The 21706-nt window shown below is 32.8% G+C and overlaps 1 protein-coding gene across 1 annotated transcript; it reads right to left on the bottom strand.

The window, feature by feature from the left end:
• Positions 1-5248: 5248 nt before the first annotated feature.
• Positions 5249-8104, bottom strand: LOC149509193 (cytochrome b6). Its single transcript, XM_089757764.1, has 2 exons — positions 7704-8104; positions 5249-6879 (listed from the first exon to the last, which is right to left on the bottom strand). The coding sequence occupies exons 1-2, from the start codon at positions 7707-7709 to the stop codon at positions 6238-6240; spliced, it is 648 nt and encodes a 215-aa protein (XP_089613890.1). The 5' UTR covers positions 7710-8104; the 3' UTR covers positions 5249-6237.
• Between the last annotated feature and the right edge of the window lie 13602 nt (positions 8105-21706).

Here is a 21706-nt window from a genome sequence, read left to right as displayed (position 1 = left end):
GAAGAAAAAATCAAGAGCCTTAAGTCAATAAAGACTGAGAAGGTTGACTAAAGAACAAATTAACAAATTTTTTTATTAAATATTATTTATTAAATATTAAATTTTTATTTTTATTAAATATTAAATTTTTATTAAATATTAAATTAAGGCTCCATTGGAGAATTCAGACCTAAGCATTAATCGAGAAGCGATGGGGACGACGGAACCCGTGAATGCAGAGGATTCTATTGAAAACGAATCCTAATGATTTATCGGGTAGGATGGCGGAACAAACCAGAGACCACTTCATTTCTTTTTATTCTGTTCTGATTCTGAGAGGTCATGAGTTAACCCGACAACTGAAATAGATATTGAAAGAGTAAATATTCGCCCGCGAAAATTTTATTTTCATTTTAAAAATTTTATTTTCATTTTTTTTTTTTATTTTCATTTTAAAAATTTTATTTTCATTTTATTTGATTGTTAAATTTTTGTCGATCCGAGATGAATATGATAAAAAAAGACAAAACAAAATAAAGATTCGTTATAACATTATAACAAAAACAAGATAAGACATTATCTATAAATAGAATCCATGTTTAATTACTTATATATATATCCAATATATATCCAAACAAGATATACAAATTTATAATAGATCAGATAAAATCTCAAATAGATCAGATAAAATCTCAAAGCAAAGAATCCCAGGATTCAATCTATTATTCAGTAACTACCTATATATCTTAAGAATAAAATAAAATATTTTTTAGTCATTTTTTTCGCGAGGAGCTGGATGAGAAGAAACTCTCATGTCCAGTTCTGTAGTAGAGATGGAATTAATAAACAACCATCAACTATAACCCAAAAAGAACCAGATTTCGTAACCAACATAGAGGAAGAATGAAAGGAATATCTTATCGAGGTAATCGCATTTGTTTCGGTAGATATGCTCTTCAAGCACTTGAACCCGCTTGGATTACATCTAGACAAATAGAAGCGGGGCGCCGCGCAATGACACGAAATGTACGCCGTGGTGGAAAAATATGGGTACGTATATTTCCAGACAAACCAGTTACGGTAAGATCTACAGAAACACGTATGGGTTCGGGGAAAGGATCTCCCGAGTATTGGGTAGCTGTCGTTAAACCGGGCAGAATACTTTATGAAATGAGCGGAGTAGCCGAAAATATAGCAAGAAAGGCTATTTCAATAGCGGCGTCCAAAATGCCTATAAAAACTCAATTCATTATTTCAGGATAGGAATATAGAACCAAAGGAAAGAAGTCTTGGGAATAAAAAAAACAATTGCGGGTTTCCTTTTTTTTTTTTTTTTTGACAAACAATATTTCTTTTTTTCTTCGTCCTTTGTTCCATTGAAAGAAGAGATTAAAAAAAATGATTCAACCTCAGACCCATTTGAATGTAGCAGATAACAGCGGGGCCCGAGAATTAATGTGTATTCGAGTCATAGGAGCTAGTAATCGCCGATATGCTCATATTGGTGACGTTATTGTTGCTGTGATCAAGAAAGCAGTACCAAAGGCACCTCTAGAAAGATCAGAAGTGATCAGAGCTGTAATTGTACGTACTTGTAAAGAACTCAAACGCGACAACGGTATGATAATACGATATGATGACAATGCTGCAGTTGTCATTGATCAAAAAGGAAATCCAAAAGGAACTCGAATTTTTGGTGCGATCGCCGGGGAATTGAGACAGTTAAATTTCACTAAAATAGTTTCATTAGCTCCTGAGGTATTATAAGACGAGACCTCAATTCAATATAGTTATAGTATTTAAATTAGAGTATTTAAATGACATAGATTAATTAGTAGATTGTGTCTCACGTATATACCTTTACTAAGTAAAAAAAAAAAAAGAACATGTTGGTTATATCAAAATTCGGGAGCAACAATAATTTTAGTTTACCATGGGTAAGGACACTATTGCTGACATAATAACTTCTATACGAAATGCTGACATGAATAGAAAAGGAACGATTCGAATAGGATCTACTAACATCACTGAAAACATTGTTAAAATACTTTTACGAGAAGGTTTTATCGATAACATAAGGAAACATCGGGAAAGAAACAAATATTTTTTGGTTTTAACCCTACGGCATAGAAGGAATAGGAAAGGACCATATAGAACTATTTTAAATTTACGACGGATCAGTCGACCCGGTCTACGAATCTATTCTAACTATCAACAAATTCCTAGAATTTTAGGCGGGATGGGGATTGTAATTCTTTCTACTTCTCGGGGTATAATGACAGACCAGGGAGGCTCGACTAGAAGGAATCGGCGGAGAAATTTTGTGTTATATATGGTAATCTGTCTAACATCCGAATTGTATCCGAATCCGAAACTTTCCATTTGTGAAAAAAAAAAGCACGGGTTGTCTAATAGAACTCCTCCTGCCCTACAGTAGTTGATACGTCAAGGAAGTTTTACCTGGAATAAAAGAACAAAAATGGATTCATGGAGGTTTAATTAGTGAATCACGTCCACTCCAGATTCCTTTAGATAATGAAGATCTGATTCTAGGTTATGTTTCAGGAAGGGTCCGATCGAGTTTTATACGTATACCACCGTGGGATAGAGTCAACAAAAGTGAAGTAAGTGCTTATGATTCAACCAGGGGGCGTATAATTTATAGACTCCGCAACAAGGATTCGAACGATTAGGTAGTTTTTTCAACTTCAAGATTCCTTTCAGGGGGATCCAATTCAAGGTTCAAAAATTTCAAGAAACTTATTTTCTTCCAATAAGTAGATTCGGAAAAATTTAAGGAATAACAACTATGAAAATAAGGGCTTCCGTTCGTAAAATTTGTGAAAAATGTCGACTAATCCGTAGGAGGGGACGAATTGTCGTAATTTGTTCCAACCCGAGACATAAACAGAGACAAGGATAATCTTTCTATTCTAAAAAGAACTCCTTAAAGTTAAAGAAAAGAAACTAATCTTAAAGAAAGCGATGAACAAATAAAAATAGAAGATCTGTTTTGACATGAAATGGATATATCCATATATCTCTGACTTATCCTTATGAAATGATAAAATATGGCAAAACCTATACCAAAAGTTGGTTCACGTAGGAATGGGCGCAGTAGTGCACGGAAAAGTGCACGTAGAATACCAAAAGGAGTTATTCATGTTCAAGCAAGTTTCAACAATACCATTGTTACTATTACAGATGTACGGGGTCAGGTAATTTCTTCTTCCTCCGCCGGTACTTGTGGATTCAAGGGTCCAAGAAGAGGGACTCCTTTTGCTGCTCAAACCGCAGCGAGAAATGCTATTCGAGCAGTAGTAGACCAAGGTATGCGACGAGTGGAAGTTCTGATAAAAGGTCCTGGTCTCGGAAGAGATGGAGCATTACGAGCTATTCGTAGAAGTGGTATACTATTAAGTTTCGTACGGGATGTAACCCCTATGCCACATAATGGCTGTAGACCTCCTAAAAAAAAACGTGTGTAGAAATAAACACTAAAGAGATTTCAAGAGAAATAAATGATTCAATGATCTGATCAAATAAAATAATATTACTATGGTTCGAGAGAAAGTAAAAGTCTCTACTCGGACACTGCAGTGGAAGTGTGTTGAATCAAGAACAGATAGTAAGCGTCTTTATTATGGACGCTTTATTCTGTCTCCACTTATGAAAGGCCAAGCCGACACAATAGGCATTGCGATGCGAAGAGCTTTGCTTGGAGAAATAGAAGGAACATGTATTACACGTGCAAAATCTGAGAAAATACCACACGAATATTCTACCATAGTAGGTATTCAAGAATCAGTACATGAAATTTTAATGAATTTAAAAGCAATTGTATTGAGAAGTAATTTGTATGGAACTCGTAACGCCTTTATTTGTGCCAAGGGTCCCGGATATGTAACTGCTCAAGACATCATCTTACCGCCTTCTGTGGAAATCGTTGATAATACACAGCATATAGCTAGCCTAACCGAACCAATTGATTTGTGTATTGGATTACAAATCGAGAGAAATAGAGGATACGGTATAAAAACGCCAAAGAACTTTCACGACAAGTTATCCTATAGATGCTGTATTCATGCCTGTTCGAAATGCGAATCATAGTATTCATTGTTATGGGAATGATAATGAAAAACAGGAGATACTTTTTCTAGAAATATGGACAAATGGAAGTTTAACTCCTAAAGAAGCACTTCATGAAGCCTCTCGGAATTTGATTGATTTATTTATTCCCTTTCTAGATGCGGAAGAAGAAAACTTACATTTAGAAAACAATCAACACAACGTTACTTTACCTTTTTTTCCTTTTCATGATAGATTAGCTAAACTAAGAAAAAAGAAAAAAGAAATAGCATTGAAATATATTTTTATTGACCAATCAGAATTGCCTCCCAGGATCTATAATTGTCTCAAAAAGTCCAATATACATACATTATTGGACCTTTTGAATAACAGTCAAGAAGACCTTATGAAAATTGAACACTTTCGCATAGAAGATGTAAAACAAATATTGGGCATTCTAGAAAAGAAGTAGAAAAGCATTGCGAAATTGATTTACCAAAATTTTAAATCCATTGGATTTAGGATTTATTTCATTTTTTTTTTTTTTACTTTAGAAAATTAGAAAAAAAAAAAAAAAACGAAAATGGATTTTGAACCTTCAGCACAATCCATATATTGGGACCAGAATTGAATAAATGTATCTAGGGAGAATTCACTTTGACTTTGAAGTGACTACTCCCTAGATACGCACATCATGATATTTTATTTTAAAATTGATTCAATTTAAAAAAGACCTAAAGTTAGGGATTTATCAATCGGTAATGTTGCTCCAATACCCAACCAAAGGGCCACCGCAGTACCAATCAAAAAAACGGTTGTCGCTACTGGACGACGAAATGGATTTTGGAATTTATTAACATTTTCCAAAAAAGGTACTGTTAATAATCCCGCAGGTACTGAAACCATTAAAAGAACACCCAATAACTTGTTAGGTACTGTACGAAGTATTTGAAATACAGGAAAGAAATACCATTCAGGTAATATTTCCAAAGGAGTTGCAAATGGATCCGCGGGTTCACCAATCATTGAAGGTTCTAGAACCGCTAAGCCTACGTTACAAGCAATAGTACCGAGAATTACTACTGGAAAAATATATAAAAGATCATTGGGCCATGCGGGTTCCCCATAATAATTATGACCCATACCTTTAGCTAATTTAGCTCTTAATACAGGATCGTTCAAGTCAGGTTTTTTTGTTATTAGGATAGGTGAATTTTTCTAGATCCATCCCCCGAAGGAACCGGACATGATAATTTTTCATCATCCGGCTCAAGCAAAAATCAATCGAATCAAATGGATACAAACGGATACATATAAAATGAATCTATATGTTATCCACACATATATGAATGATTTCATATGTAAGAAAAAAGTTACCTGATTCCATTTTACGAAGTTGCAACTATACATTCCAAGGAATGCCATTTTTACAGGTAAATGCTCAATACCCAAGTAGGCGTACAAAGTTGATCGTGATCAAGTGCTTTCTGGGTCGTCTTAGGCCTTGCGATTCACCTTTATCCCAAAAATATATCGAGATTTTTTACATACAAAGGATTTACTTGTTACTAATATAGTCTAGCCTTTGCTCTTCTTTAGATCCCTTGTTTCACTCCGATAGTATAATAATAATAAATCGGGTCGATGCAGAAGAAATGAATGTATTTTCATACTATTAAGATAAGAAAGTAAAAAAAAAATAAAAATAAATAAATAAAATCTAATTTGCATTATGCCAAATCACTTATTCTACTGGATCTTACGGAGCCCTGTTCATACACGACATCGTCAGGTCTGATCATAGAAAAGATTCTCTTCAAGCGAACCAGCCTATCCTTTGTATGGGGCTTACACGGTGGTTGGAACAAAGACACATTTGGTTGTGAATTCCAATGTAGCAGATAAAGGCATATTTCTGCATGGCCCAATCAATAGTTCAAGTCACACACTCCCATAATCCATTTTCTCTTCGGGGAATTCCCTTCAACTATTCATGTCATATCAAATAAATAATAGAATATTGTGGAGTTGAAAGGAAATATCCAAATACATGTCTTATTTTTTTTTTTTTTTCAACAATCCATATTTGTAGCAATGAAATACTATTGTTCCTCCCCCAAGTAATAAGATAAATGATTGGCAAGTAATAAGATAAATGATTGGTTACAATATAGCTATGGTCTATATTCTCTATAAAGGACCAGAAATGCCTTGCTTACGTATCATTAGGAAATGCATTAACATAAATACAGCAGTAAGAAGGGGTAATACAAAAGTGTGTAAACTATAAAAACGGGTCAAAGTGGATTGTCCCACACTAGCACTTCCACGCAATAACTCTACCAAAGGCGATCCTATTACCGGAATAGCTTCCGGAACGCCTGTTACGATTTTGACTGCCCAATAACCAATTTGGTCCCAAGGTAAGGAATAACCTGTTACACCAAAAGATGCAGTCAACACAGCCAGAACCACGCCTGTAACCCAAGTCAATTCGCGAGGTTTTTTAAAACCACCAGTGAGATAGACACGAAATACGTGCAGGATCATCATTAAGACCATCATACTTGCCGACCATCGATGAACTGATCGGATTAACCAACCAAAGTTAGCTTCAGTCATTATGTATTGAACAGAAGTAAAAGCCTCAGTAACGGTTGGACGATAGTAAAAAGTCATAGCAAATCCTGTAGCTACTTGTACCAAAAAACAAGTAAGCGTAATTCCTCCTAGACAATAAAATATGTTAACATGAGGAGGAACATATTTACTAGTTATATCATCTGCAATCGCCTGAATCTCGAGGCGTTCTTCGAACCAATCATAGACTTTATTGAGATAGGTAAACCAAGAGGACTCCCCCCCTGAGAACCGTATATGAGAATTTCATCTCGTACAGCTCAAACAAAAACACCCAAATAATAGCTGAAACGGATATGGAATAGAAAGTTTGAAACTTCTTAATCTTTTCATTCAATTTTATCTGAAGACACAAAAGAGTAAAAATCCGAAAGCTCTTTTTTGTAGTTGTAATTATAATGCCAAAAAATCAAGTCGGCGCATTCGTCTTTATGTTGATCAGGCCTCTTGAATCTTCTATTTACCTACTTATTTCTTTTCTTTTTCTTTGCTTTGATTTGTTATTTATATGGAATGTGGCTTTATTCTTGTTTTCTTTATTTTTAATAGGAATTCTCTTGTTAAGACCCTATGAATCAATTGAAACTTCAGATTCATACCAGAACCGCGATGATTCAATAAAACCTTCAAACTAAGTCCAAAGATTCTTTGAGTAAGAATTATTGGATCATCACTTATTCAATGAATAGAATAGATATAATAAATAAAAATACAAAGAAAAGAAAGGTTTGTCCTTTGATCAAAATAAGCATAAACTAAATGAGAGTTTGAAAGAAGAAAAAATTTCTCGATTTATAAATAAAAAACCTCTTTCTTTGAAAATTTTTTTTTTTTTTGAGTCCGGCCGCGAGGTTTGAATATTAAGTATGAATCATAGTTCGAATACTTCGTGATCCATTTCATATATTCCGTGCTCCAGATACTAGAATGGCTATCCGACGGGATAAAACTATCTCGATCAAGAGGACAGACCCATTTTCTGTACTATCAATAGGATCAATTATAACAAGTCACACACTCATATTCCGGAAATACAGAAACAAAAAAAATTTCGCGGTCGAACTACCAAAATAGAATGGGCTAAAAAAAATCCGAGAACTAAAAGTTTCACTTTTTGTATTGAAAAGCGAGGCTTCGTGGTTCTTGTGAATCTAATTCAGCGAAATTCCATCCAGTAAAACGGAAGAATTATAAATCTCCAAAATAATAGATAAGAATATCGAAAATAAAGCCATTGCGACACCCATCAAAGGAGTCGTTCCCCATCCAGGAGCTACTTTACCATATTCCGAATTCAATGGTTTCAAAAAATCCCCTACAACAGTTCGTCTTGGACCAGATCTAGAACTACCCTCAACGGTTTGTGTAGCCATAAATCTTATTTTGTATTCAGTGAGATCTGTTGACTTTGTATATCATTCCGCTGTAAATAAACGATCTTATCATAGATCCATTGTGATCTTGAAATTATATTTATATTTATATTATTTATATTTATATTTATATATATTATTTATATAATTATATAATAATGGAAACAGCAACTTTAGTCGCCATCTCTATATCTGGTTTACTTGTAAGTTTTACTGGGTACGCCTTATATACTGCCTTTGGGCAACCCTCTCAACAATTAAGGGATCCATTCGAGGAACACGGGGACTAATTGAAGTAATGAGCCTCCCAATATAATATTGGGAGGCTCATTACTTCAATTGAGATAATGAAAAATCATTTCATTTTTTTAGTTGGAACTTTAGGCGGTTCTCGAAAAAAGATAGCGAAAAAAATTATCCCTAGAGTAGATACTAAGAGGAATGTATAAACCAATGCTTCCATAAATTCGATCGTGGTTTACAATTATAGCTTCCGTACCTATTTATTTAGAATCATCTCCCGAATAAAATAACGAAAGAACAAGAATCAAAGAAAAGGCAGCGATTTTAATCAAGATTTTTACAGCAGCCTATGTCAAATCACAAACAGAAAATAGAAGCGAAAAATAACAAAGCAATCTTGCATCAGACTACTTGTCTTCTTGTAGTTGGATCTCCAAGTTTTTGGAATGCTCCAAATTCCACTTGAGCATCCAAATCTGGATCAATACCGGCAAAAACATCTCTGAACAGGGTTCTAGCACCATGCCAAATGTGTCCGAAGAAGAAAAGCAAAGCAAACGAAGCATGCCCAAAAGTAAACCAACCCCTTGGACTGCTACGAAAAACACCATCGGATTTCAAAGTAGCACGATCTAATTCAAAAATTTCACCCAATTGAGCACGTCTAGCATATTTTTTCACAGTAGCAGGATCACTATAACTCACTCCATTGAGTTCGCCACCATAGAACTCAACAGTTACACCTACTTGTTCGACACTATACTTCGATTCTGCCCTTCTAAAAGGAACATCCGCTCTAACAATTCCGTCTCCGTCTACCAAAACAACCGGAAATGTTTCAAAAAAAGTAGGCATACGACGTACAAAAAGTTCACGCCCTTCTTTATCTCTAAAGATAGGGTGTCCTAACCACCCAACGGCTATTCCATCCCCGTTGTCCATTGAACCCGCTCTGAATAATCCTCCTTTTGCCGGATTATTGCCAATGTAATCATAAAAAGCTAATTTTTCAGGAATTTTAGACCAAGCTTCTGATAAACTTTGATTTTCGGCTAACCCAGCACTAACCCTTCGATATATTTCTTGCTGGAAGTATCCTTGATCCCATTGATAACGAGTAGGACCAAATAATTCGATGGGGGTAGTTGCTGAACCATACCACATAGTTCCAGTAACAACAAAAGCTGCAAAAAAGACAGCAGCTATACTACTGGAAAGGACGGTTTCAATATTTCCCATACGTAATCCTTTGTATAAACGTTGGGGCGGACGGACACTAAGATGGAATAAGCCCGCTAATATGCCCAATGTCCCTGCTGCAATATGATGAGAGGCTATTCCTCCCGGAACAAAAGGATCAAAACCTTCCACGCCCCACGCTGGATTTACAGGTTGTACCTTTCCGGTTAGTCCATAAGGGTCGGACACCCATATTCCAGGACCATACAATCCTGTTACATGAAATGCGCCAAAGCCAAAGCAAGCCACTCCTGAGAGAAATAAATGAATTCCAAAAATCTTGGGCAAATCCAAAGAGGGTTTTCCTGTGCGCTCATCACAAAAAATTTCTAGATCCCAATATACCCAATGCCAGATAGCTGCCAAGAAGCACAAGCCAGAAAACACAATATGTGCTCCGGCCACACCTTCGTAACTCCAAATACCCGGATTTGTTATAGTCCGCCCCGTAATACTCCAACCGCCCCATGAATTGGTTATTCCTAAACGAGTCATGAAGGGTATAACGAACATACCTTGTCTCCACATTGGATCAAGAACGGGATCGGAGGGATCAAAAACAGCTAATTCATATAGAGCCATTGAACCGGCCCAACCAGCAACCAGAGCTGTATGCATTATATGAACAGAAAGCAAGCGACCGGGATCATTCAATACGACAGTATGAACACGATACCAAGGCAAACCCATGGAAATACCCCTTTATCAAATCAACGAAAAATAGACACTATGTAACTTTATTGCATTGGAATACCTCCCCTTTTCGGTGGATTCTTTCGGAGAAAGGATTAATGTTTGTTCTATTCCATTAGTAATAAGGGAAGAATTCGGCTCAGAAGAAAAAAGAGAAGCAGATCTATTCTATACTCGATAAGTATCAATACGCAATGGGGGTTGATCCTATTTTTTATGAATGAATGCATCCCTATTTGTTCATCATTCAAAGGACCTATTCGTAAGAATTCTCTTTCATTCATTCCGCCTTTCTTTATTTTATGGCCTTAGTCTATCTATGTATAAAATATGATAAAGGCCCATATTATTAAGACCATTATTACATATTATTAAGATAAGACCATTATTACGTATTACATTACGTATTACGCTTCCACAATCAAAGTGAAATATAATATTACATATTATAATATTACATATTATTAAGATAAGACCATTATTACGTATTACATTACGTATTACGCTTCCACAATCAAAGTGAAATATAATATTACATATTATAATATTACATATTATTAAGATAAGACCATTATTACGTATTACATTACGTATTACGCTTCCACAATCAAAGTGAAATATAATATTACATATTATTAAGATAAGACCATTATTACGTATTACATTACGTATTACGCTTCCACAATCAAAGCGAAATATAATTTTACATTCTTTTTACTTTATGCCTGTTGGTATTCCAAAAGTTCCTTTTCAAGTTCCGGGAGATAACGATGCAAGCTGGGTTGACATATAGTGCGACTTGTCAAATATATTGGGTCATATGGGATTCCCCCGTTCTCTCGCCCGATCGAGATATCCCCTGTTTCGCCCCAAAAAGATTGATTGAATTATCAAAAATTTGTAGCGGGAAGTGTAATGAAGTGCAATTAGAGATCCATTTCATGGGGGTGTATCCAGATTAATATTTTCAATTAGAATGATTTATGGTTGGCTTGGTTGGACTGATAAAATGAAGTATCCAGGCTCCGTTTAGAAAAAACCCAATTGGTAATATATTTATGATTACCACCTATATCATAATCATAATTTTTCTTTTTTTTTTTAATTATAAATAAGAGCGATTTCAAACTGTTAATCAATCGAATAATATGGGAAATACGTTGAATATTTGGCGAAAAACATGAAAGAAAAAGGAATTAAATTAAAATAAAAAAAGGAAATGAAATCATAGCAAAAAGACGTGGTATTGGGTCATTTGTCCTATATGTGCAAATAAAAATCGGGCAGATCTTTACTCGGAGTAGAGCATAAACCTAAAAAAATTGAATAAAAAATTGACGAACCCCATTCAGGAACAAGAAAATGACATCGTGATTTGGATTGAATCGCAATGAAAAAAAAATGGATCAATGAAAAGTTTGTGCAATAAGTTTAGCGAATTTTTTCTATATTATAGGAAAACGGGCCAAAACTCATCTTTCTTTAATTTAATTTTAAATTTCATTTTATTTAAAAAATGTAAGAAAAAGCCCCTTCATTAGAAATTAGAAGTTAGAAAGGTCCGACTAGAAAAAACAAAGGATGGCTGGAATCTACACATTGATTTTTTTTCGCAATTTTTGTTGAACCGTATGCATCAAAAGGTGCCTGTACGGCTACTAAGGGATACAATTTTATCCTAATCAACCGAATTTATCGAGAAAGATTGCTTTTTTTGGGCAAAGAGCTTGATATCCAGACCTCGAATCAACTTGCGGGTATTATGATCTATCTCAGTATAGAGAGTAATAGCCGAGACCTGTTTTTTTTTATAAACTCTCCTGGCGGAGGGATAGTATCTGGATTATCTCTTTTTGATACTATGCAAGCAGTGGAACCAGATGTGCATACACTAGCCATGGGATTGACCGCTTCAATCGCAGCTTTTCTCTTGGTCGGAGGAGAAATTACCAAACGCAGAGCATTCCCTCACGCTCGGCGCCAATGAGTTTTTTTTTTTTATTATTGATGGAAAGAAAAGAAGAAGACTATGCCTTCGCCATATGAAATATGAATTAGTAAGTAATAATAGCATGGCACTTTGAATTCGATATGAAATTTTTTTTTTATTTCTTTTTTTTTTTTTCAAAAAAAAATATTAGATTATGTATCGAAAGAGTAGTATGAGAGAAGGGGCATTTCCAATTTGATCTTAGCTATCGTGGGCCCATCTCAGGCGTCACAAACTTTTTTTCTTTTCCTACCAGAGGCTATTAACAATATTTATGTTATGAAAGAGTACGAAAAAAAAAAAGACTATTTTTTTTCTTTCTTTTTTTTTTTTCAAAAAAAAAAAGAAACTTTGGGATTGCTGAATCACAGACGAAATAAATATATAAAGCAACGGAGCCATCATAGTATTTTTAAACTTTTCCGAAAAAAAAAGAAAAAGAAGGATGGTAATTGGATTATTTATTAATCTGGGTCTAATAGACTCTATATTTTCTCTTTTTTTCGATGAAAGAAAAAAGAGAATTCCATTGTAAAGCCGTATGCAATTGTAAAGCCGTATGCAATGCGCAAAAAATGCCTGTACGGTTGTTCAATTCTATAGCTATTCTTCTCGCCTCATTATGTGAGTTAGAAGTATGTTATATCATCAGGGTAATGATCCATCAACCTATTAGTATGCTTAAGGATGATGGCTTCAAAGACTGGGTCATGGAAACAGACGAAGTAATGAAAATGCAAGAAGACATCATAGAGGCTTATGTACAAAGAACGGGCCAGCCCCGATGGGTTATAAACAAAGACATGGAAAGAGATAATTTTATGTCAGCAAAAGAAGCCAAAGATCATGGAATTGTGGATCATATAGTGCGTACAGAATCGAGACCTATAGTGAATGAAAAACCTATAGTGAATGAAAAACCTATAGTGAATGAAAAACCTATAGTGAATGAAAAACCTATAGTGAATAACAAACCTATAGTGAATGAAAAACCTATAGTGAATGAAAAACCTATAGTGAATGAAAAACCTATAGTGAATGAAAAACCTATAGTGAATAACAAACCTATAGTGAATAACAAACCTATAGTGAATAACAAACCTATAGTGAATAAAAAATGGAGACTAGTTAACGACAATGGCAATGGAAGACCACCATTTGACGACAATGGCAATGGAAGACCACCATTTGACGACAATGGCAATGGAAGACCACCATTTGACGACAATGGCAATGGAAGACCACCATTTGACGACAATGGCAATGGAAGACCACCATTTGACGACAATGGCAATGGAAGACCACCATTTGACGACAATGGCAATGGAAGACCACCATTTGACGACAATGGCAATGGAAGACCACCATTTGACGACAATGGCAATGGAAGACCACCATTTGACGACAATGGAACACCATTTAATTTTGATTTAGATTGATTTAATCCCTCTTATTCCTTTCCTTCTTTTTCTCTTTAATAGATTAATATTTTATTAATCTATTAAAGAGAAAAAGAAGTAATTCATAATCATCTGGTTAGGATCGATCTAAACCAGTCTATTATGTATATGATTGTATATGATTCAGCATGCCAACTATTAAACAACTTATTAGAAATGCAAGACAGCCAATTAGAAATGTCACGAAAGCCCCTGCTCTTCGGGGATGTCCTCAGCGCCGAGGAAGATGTACTAGGGTGTATGTGCGACTTGTTCAGATCATGGGCTGAGAAAAAGGAAACAATTTTTCAGTATCAACGATCAGTACCAGTGAATAGAATGGGGTTCTTCCGTTCACTATCTAAAAAAGATAGATCTACCATATCCTTCTATTGTGTATGAAATTTATGGTTTCCATTGGCGCAAATCCAATCTTGGAATTTTTTAAAAATTCCCCATTGGTAGCAAATGCTTATCCATTAAGCGGGGAAAATCCTATTTAAAAAGCAAAAAGATTATGCTTCGACTCTTGCAAAGAACGGACTAACAGGGTCAGCTACCCAATTAATCCTCCTAATTACATACCGTTACTGTATAAGATAGATCTCGTTGTGAAAGATCTATTACTGAAAAATTTATGAGTAGAGCCGAAGAGTGTGAACTGTACAAGTTACCAATTAAATGTTAAATGAAGGAATGAGCTCCGGTGTATAGAGGGGACCTCACCGTTTAAGAAGTAACCATAGAAACGATGGAACCCACTATTTATTTATCCATTTCTATTTACTCCTTTATTTTAGTTAATATGCTTTTTTTGATACCTAGTATCAATACAATTTCTTATTTCAAGGCGAAATGAAATGCCTAGAAAAAAGGAAAAATCGTGGGCGGGACGGTTATAGTAGCAAAAGCCATTGGAATTTTTATTTTATACATTGGAAGAATCCGTTTTGTTATTAATAGACTAGAAAAGAATAACTGAAAGAAAGAATTAGTTATTCATCAAAATTTCTTTTATTCAATGACCAGAATGAAAGAGGGATATATAGCTCGGAGACAAAGAGTAAGAGCTTTGGTTTCGGCTGATCGGGATAGAGATAGGAAAAAAAGATATTTTCGTCGTTTGTGGATCACTCGAATAAATGCAGGAATTCGAGGAATGGGGGTATCCTATAATTATAGTAGATTAATAAAAAATCGGTACAAGAAACAGTTGCTTCTTAATCGTAAAATACTTGCACAAATAGCTATCTCAAATAGGAATTGTCTTTATATGATTTCCAACGAGATTATAAAATAAGGAGATCGGAAGGAATCCACCGAAATGCTTTAAATGAAATGGGGTTCCCTCGAGAATGAACTCGAGGGAGGTAGAGTAGAAATTAATATGATAAAAAAATTCTGATAAGGTCATCAAAACAAGAAAACAAGATGAGCGAAGACGCTCAATAAAAAAAAAAAAAATTTATTTTTCTTCCCCAACCCGATTCGATTCTTTTATTTATTTCTTTTTTCTTACGACACGACAATTTTGATTATCAGATTTTTTGAATAAAGCATCAGTCTACGTTTGATAATTTTGAGTCAATTGAAGGGTAAGCCTATTTATTTCTGGTTCTAAGAGCAGTAGTTCTAGCGGTCGACTCTCTTCTTTCAAATCGTTTCTCATTTCTGGTTCTAGTTCTAGCGGTCGACTCCCTTCTTTCAAATCGTTTCTCATTATTAATAAAGGGTAACGAAGATAAAATACGAGCTTGTTTTATAGCAATAGTAATTAATCGTTGTTGTTTTAAAGTCAATCTATTTACTCGCCTAGATAAGATTTTTCCTTGTTCACTAATAAATCGACTAATTAAACTCATGTTTCTATAATCAATTCGATCCCCCGATTGGATCGGGGGCAAACGCCTACGAAAAGATCGCTTGTATTTATCCATCATTTCTTTATTCCTTATTTCTAAAAATAATCCTATCCTATCCTTTTCTAAAATCCTATTTTGATCGGATCAAATTCAAATTATAGAATTAATAGAATAAATACGATTTGCTTTGTTTTTTTTATTATTGTATTATTTATTTATTATTTATTTCTTATTTATTTGTTTATTTTATTAGTTTATTTTAATTATTTATTTATTATTTATTTGTTTATTTTATTAGTTTATTTTATTATTATATTATTTATAGATATTTATTTAAATATAATTTCATATTTTAATATATTTAATATATAAATATAATTTCATATTTTAATATATTTAATATATAAATATAATTTCATATTTTAATATATTTAATATATAAATATAATTTCATATTTTAATATATTTAATATATAAATATAATTTCATATTTTAATATATTTAATATATAAAATATAAATATAATTTAATATTTTAATATATTTAATATATAAATATAATTTAAATAAATATCTATAACTGTGATAATACATAAATAATAAATAAATATAATTTATAAATATATATAAATATAATTTCATATTTTAATATATTTAATATATAAAATATAAATATAATTTAATATTTTAATATATTTAATATATAAATATAATTTAAATAAATATCTATAACTGTGATAATACATAAATAATAAATAAATATAATTTATAAATATATATAGAACCGACACGAAAATAATAAATAATTAATAAAATAAGAAATAAATAATGAAATATAGTAATAAATACAAAATATAGTAATAACTAAAAAATATAGTAATGAATAAATCATACAATATAATAAATAATACAATATTAACAATATTAAAATTAACAACAATATTAAAATTAACAATATTAAAATAATCATTATGCACGAATAGAAAATAAAAAAAAAAATAGTTAGTGATATTAAAAATCTAATTCCTAATCAATGAAAATCCAACTCCTAATCATTCGAAGACTGTAAACTAAAAATCATTCGAAGACGGTAAACTAAAAAAATAAATAATTGACTCGAGAATAAAGAAAAAAATTATTAAAAAAATAAGAACTAAATAAAAAATAGAATAAAAAAAAATAAAAGAATATTGATACAATCATATACCAGGTTAAAAAGGTTAAAAATTTATTAACGTGCATATCGAATAATTTAAAACTAAAAACTTCACTTTAAAAAGAAAGCGTGGAATAGACAAGGAAATACAAATATAGACTAATATATAAATAAAATATTTGTTATATATTAGTTATATATTATATCTAACTAATTATATACTTAATATTACTTAATATATTATATAATATATATTATTATACCTGAATACCTAATGTCCTATTTTCTCATACTAAATACCTAATGTTACCTAAATACCTAATGTCCTATTTTCTCATATTCTCGGGAAGGGTTGACATACGAGTACTTGATTCGATTTATTTCTTTATCTCCCCGTGAATTGTATGTTTGTAACAATAGGAACAGAATTTCTTCAATTCCAATCGACTAGGCGTATTGTGTCGATTTTTTTGAGTAATATACCTGGAAATGCCCGTTGATTCCTTATTAACGACGTTTCGAACACAACTGGTACATTCCAAAATAATCGTTACTCGGACATCTTTACTCTTGGCCATGAACCCCCTTTGAGTTTTTAATTCACCCAACTCTTCTATTTTCCGATCAAAAGTGAAGAAGAAAGGAATGAAAATAAATAAATAAAAGTTGCTAACTCAAAACCAAATCCTGAAAGATTTCGTTGCAATCAATTGCAATCAATATAGTAAATCAATATGTATTATACTAATAGTAAATAAGTAATACAATGATTTCTAACTCGATTTAGAATCACAGTACGGTATTTTCTTTAAGTATCTTGTAGGATACTGTTGTTCCAGCCACATTTCTCTTTTCGCTCTACTAGTAATTTAATTGGAGCTTGAACCCAAGTTTTGTTGAGGTTCAATCCACTTTTTTCGTTCTACCTTCCTTATTTATTTTATATAATTCTTATATAATTAGAATTCTAAAAAAACTAAATAGAATTATTTCTTATATAATTAGAATTCATTTCTTATATAATTATAATTCTAAAAACAACTAAAGTCAAGGGGGGGCGAGAGATTAGTCACAGATATTTGATTGTATATCGATCTAATCTTTTTCACCCCGTCCCGCGACAATAACTAGAATTAAAAAAAAGGGAATGTTAACGCATCCGGGAAGAAACGATTGATCTCTATCAATAAACCCGCTAAAGAACCGAACCAGAGAGTACTTAGTACCGGTGCTACGGAAAGATATGTTTTTAGATCTCGCATTTAAAATCCTCCTTCTTTATCGTATTACATACATTATGGTAATACATATATAATCACATGTATGTGTGGTTAAAGACCACTTGTATTTGTATATTTGTACCCGGAATTCCTAATTCAAAATTAAAATTTAAATGTACAATGATTCGATAGATAAGATTTTCCTTTTCTTAAAACAGCAAAATAGGTCCCTTTCTGCCTGAGAATTCCCGCCAAAAAGATTCATTTATTATTCATTATATGGTTGTTATATGATATGAGACCAAAAAGAGGAAATGGAAAGATAATTTTTGTATATCAATAGATGAAATAAGGGTGTGGAAAACAAGACAGGGATTCTCTACAATAACATCGTAGGCCAATTGAAAGGGATGTAGCGCAGCTTGGTAGCGCGTTTGTTTTGGGTACAAAATGTCACGGGTTCAAATCCTGTCATCCCTACCTATTACTTCTCCTTTGAGCAGTAAGGAGGGAGCCATTTTAGTTTTAGATTGATTAAAATTAAGCATACATAATCTATCATTTTCTCATATTATATATGATATATGATAGTATAGGTGTGCACGATGTATTGGGGTTATAAAATAAAAGAATCCTCTTTTTTACAGTCTTATTTATTATGATAAGAAAGCGCTCTTAGTTCAGTTCGGTAGAACGTGGGTCTCCAAAACCCAATGTCGTAGGTTCAAATCCTACAGAGCGTGATTCCGCTCTTGTTAAGTCGAAAATTACACCGAACTGAAAAAAAAAAAAAAAAAAAAAAAATTGAACAGCAATTCGAATTTGACCTCCTTGAATTAAATTAATTAAATTAAAATTAAAGGGGTCAGTCAAAAAAAGAGATGTTAATTAATCAAAGGTCCAACTGATCACCACGTATGTATTGTAAATATGCGGTTACGAATAATCCAGCCAAAGTAATAGGAATTAGACCTAAGACGATTCCAAATAGAAAAACTTCAATCATTTCAATTTATTTGAAAGGAGAAAAAGAAAGGTAATATCTATCCCTAAATATTAATCTCTATTGCCCATGAATATCAATAACTAATAATTGATAATTAACACGGTAAGGAACTATAGAATATATGGAATAGGACAGAAAACTTTGTTTTTATTAATTGTTCGTTCATTCAATTAATTTTCAAATAAGTCGTATCTTACTCAGACCAATAAATAGAGCTGAGGTTATAGTTAAAGCCGCTAGTAAAAAACCGAAATAACTAGTTAGAGTAGGCATGAAGGAGCTAAATGAAATATGTTCTTTTTATACATATGTTTATAAAGCACTTACCTAAGTTTCAATTTTTAAAAGAGACGGGGATAAGCAAAAATACCAATTGAAAGAATAAGTTCAATTGAAATTTTTTGATTCATCAATCATTCTAAACGGTATTCACAAAAATAGAGCGGCAGGACAAGAGTAGAAAAGAAAAAGAAATAGATTCATCATCTTTGTAGTTAGGTCAAGAAAAAACCTTTGGATCTAATACAAGAATACAAGAAAGGCCGCCTCACAAATATTGATTAGTAGAATTTTTTTTTTATTCCTTGCTCTTTTTTTTATCTATATCTAATACTATCGACTACTCTTACTTGTTACTAGACGACTAAGCAATTCCTTAAAATAAAAAAAGGAGGGCTTACAACAAAAAACAAAACCTCTTATGCAATTACGAAAAAAAGTCAATTTTTAGATTTCGCATCTAATTGACTTGCGGAAATATGATAATTTCCTTCATGAATTATTATAAACTTGTTGGATTCACGGGTTACCTGATCTTCCGTTTCTAGCCCCAAACCAATAATAGAATCCCCTATATTATATTCCAGGAATTTGAGGAATTTTCTATCGCATGATACGTGGTTATACATCGACAAGCAAGAAGAAGAAAGAAATTATCTAGCACTTCATGTCGATATACTGTTTGAAATTGCGTTGCTGTGTCAGAAGAAGGATAGCTATACTGATTCGGTATACTCTAAAAATACCTTTGGTACAATATTGACGATCTCACAAAGATTGAATTTCAGTGAATTTCCGTTTACTGATCTCATCTTTTACGGAATCGATCCCCTACAAGAATATGCGGAGCTCAGCATGTCTGGAAGCACAGGAGAACGTTCTTTTGCTGATATTATTACCAGTATTCGATACTGGATCATTCATAGTATTACTATACCTTCCCTATTCATTGCGGGTTGGTTATTCGTCAGCACAGGTTTAGCTTATGATGTGTTTGGAAGCCCTCGTCCAAACGAGTATTTTACAGAGAGCCGACAAGGAATTCCATTAATAACCGGCCGTTTTGATTCTTTGGAACAACTCGATGAATTTAGTAGATCTTTTTAGGAGGACCCAATGACCATAGATCGAACCTATCCAATTTTTACAGTGCGATGGTTGGCTGTTCACGGACTAGCTGTACCTACCGTTTCTTTTTTGGGGTCAATATCAGCAATGCAGTTCATCCAACGATAAACCTAATCCGAATTAATTATAGAGCTATGACACAATCAAACCCGAACGAACAAAATGTTGAATTGAATCGTACCAGTCTCTACTGGGGGTTATTACTCATTTTTGTACTTGCTGTTTTATTTTCCAATTATTTCTTCAATTAAGAAAAAAAGAGTAGTAGAATACTAAATAATAGTAGGAATTCTCTTATCCCATTCGGAAGGATTGCATCTCATAATTATCTATGACTGTTTATGTCTTTAGCATGACCACTTGATGAAATGTGGAGGGAAGCGGGATAAATGGCCGATACTACTGGAAGGATTCCTCTTTGGATAATAGGTACGGTAACTGGTATTCCTGTGATCGGTTTAATAGGTATTTTCTTTTATGGTTCATATTCTGGATTGGGTTCGTCCCTGTAATATGTAATAATGGGATGAACTAAGTTATAGGCATGAAAGTGTAAGAACTCAACGGGGCCCGCCTCCTCTTTCTTTGTCTGATTCGCGAGGAGGGGTCCCGTTGAATTCTTAATGATCATAATATTTTGTTCGTATAAATATAAATGACAACAAATAGATCACTTTTTCCGATGATGTTTTTGAAAAATGAACTCGATTAATTGATTCATAGCATCTGTTCTTCGATAGTATCTATCGATACTTTCAAGGTTAGAAGAAAAAAAGGAATCACTCAATTTCCTTTTCCTGGATGACACAATCACAATATATATTTAATTTTAATATTTAATTTTTTTTAATATTTAATTTTAATATTTTAATATTTAATTTTAATATTTCTTTTTTTTTTCTGTCGACCAGATATCAAGCAAACCCTTTCTAGACTAGTCTAACCTTACTCTATTTATTTTAGTATTTCATCAAAGTTTGAAATTTTTTTATAAGTTCATCGCCTTGCTTCTATTTTATATTTATAAAAAAAAGGATTCCTTCTCTTTTTTTTGGTTGTCCATTACTTATTATATTATATTATACTTATTTATACTTATACTTATTTTATACTTATTTATACTTATTTTATACTTATTATATTATCCTTATTACTTATTCGATTACTTTATTACTTATTCTATTATCTATTATAATCTATTATCTATTATAAGTAAATCTAAAAAAATAAAGGGTTCTGAAAAATCTGGAAAAATATAAACTAAGAATAGAAATCTTTGACGAATGGGATCCGGAATTGTTATTATTTCGACACAAGAAAAGGAATTTTACACATCCTTTTCTTGTGCCGAAGGCTAGGAAGACGAAGAATACTCCCTGTAATTATTTGTTC

This window comes from Durio zibethinus, unplaced genomic scaffold, assembly GCF_047325235.1.
Source record: "Durio zibethinus cultivar Kanyao isolate XHJ-2024 unplaced genomic scaffold, ASM4732523v1 HiC_scaffold_224, whole genome shotgun sequence".
Classification (NCBI taxonomy): Eukaryota; Viridiplantae; Streptophyta; class Magnoliopsida; order Malvales; family Malvaceae; genus Durio; species Durio zibethinus.
Note: the sequence above shows the minus strand (reverse complement) of the source record. Positions and strands in the feature narration are given on the sequence as shown.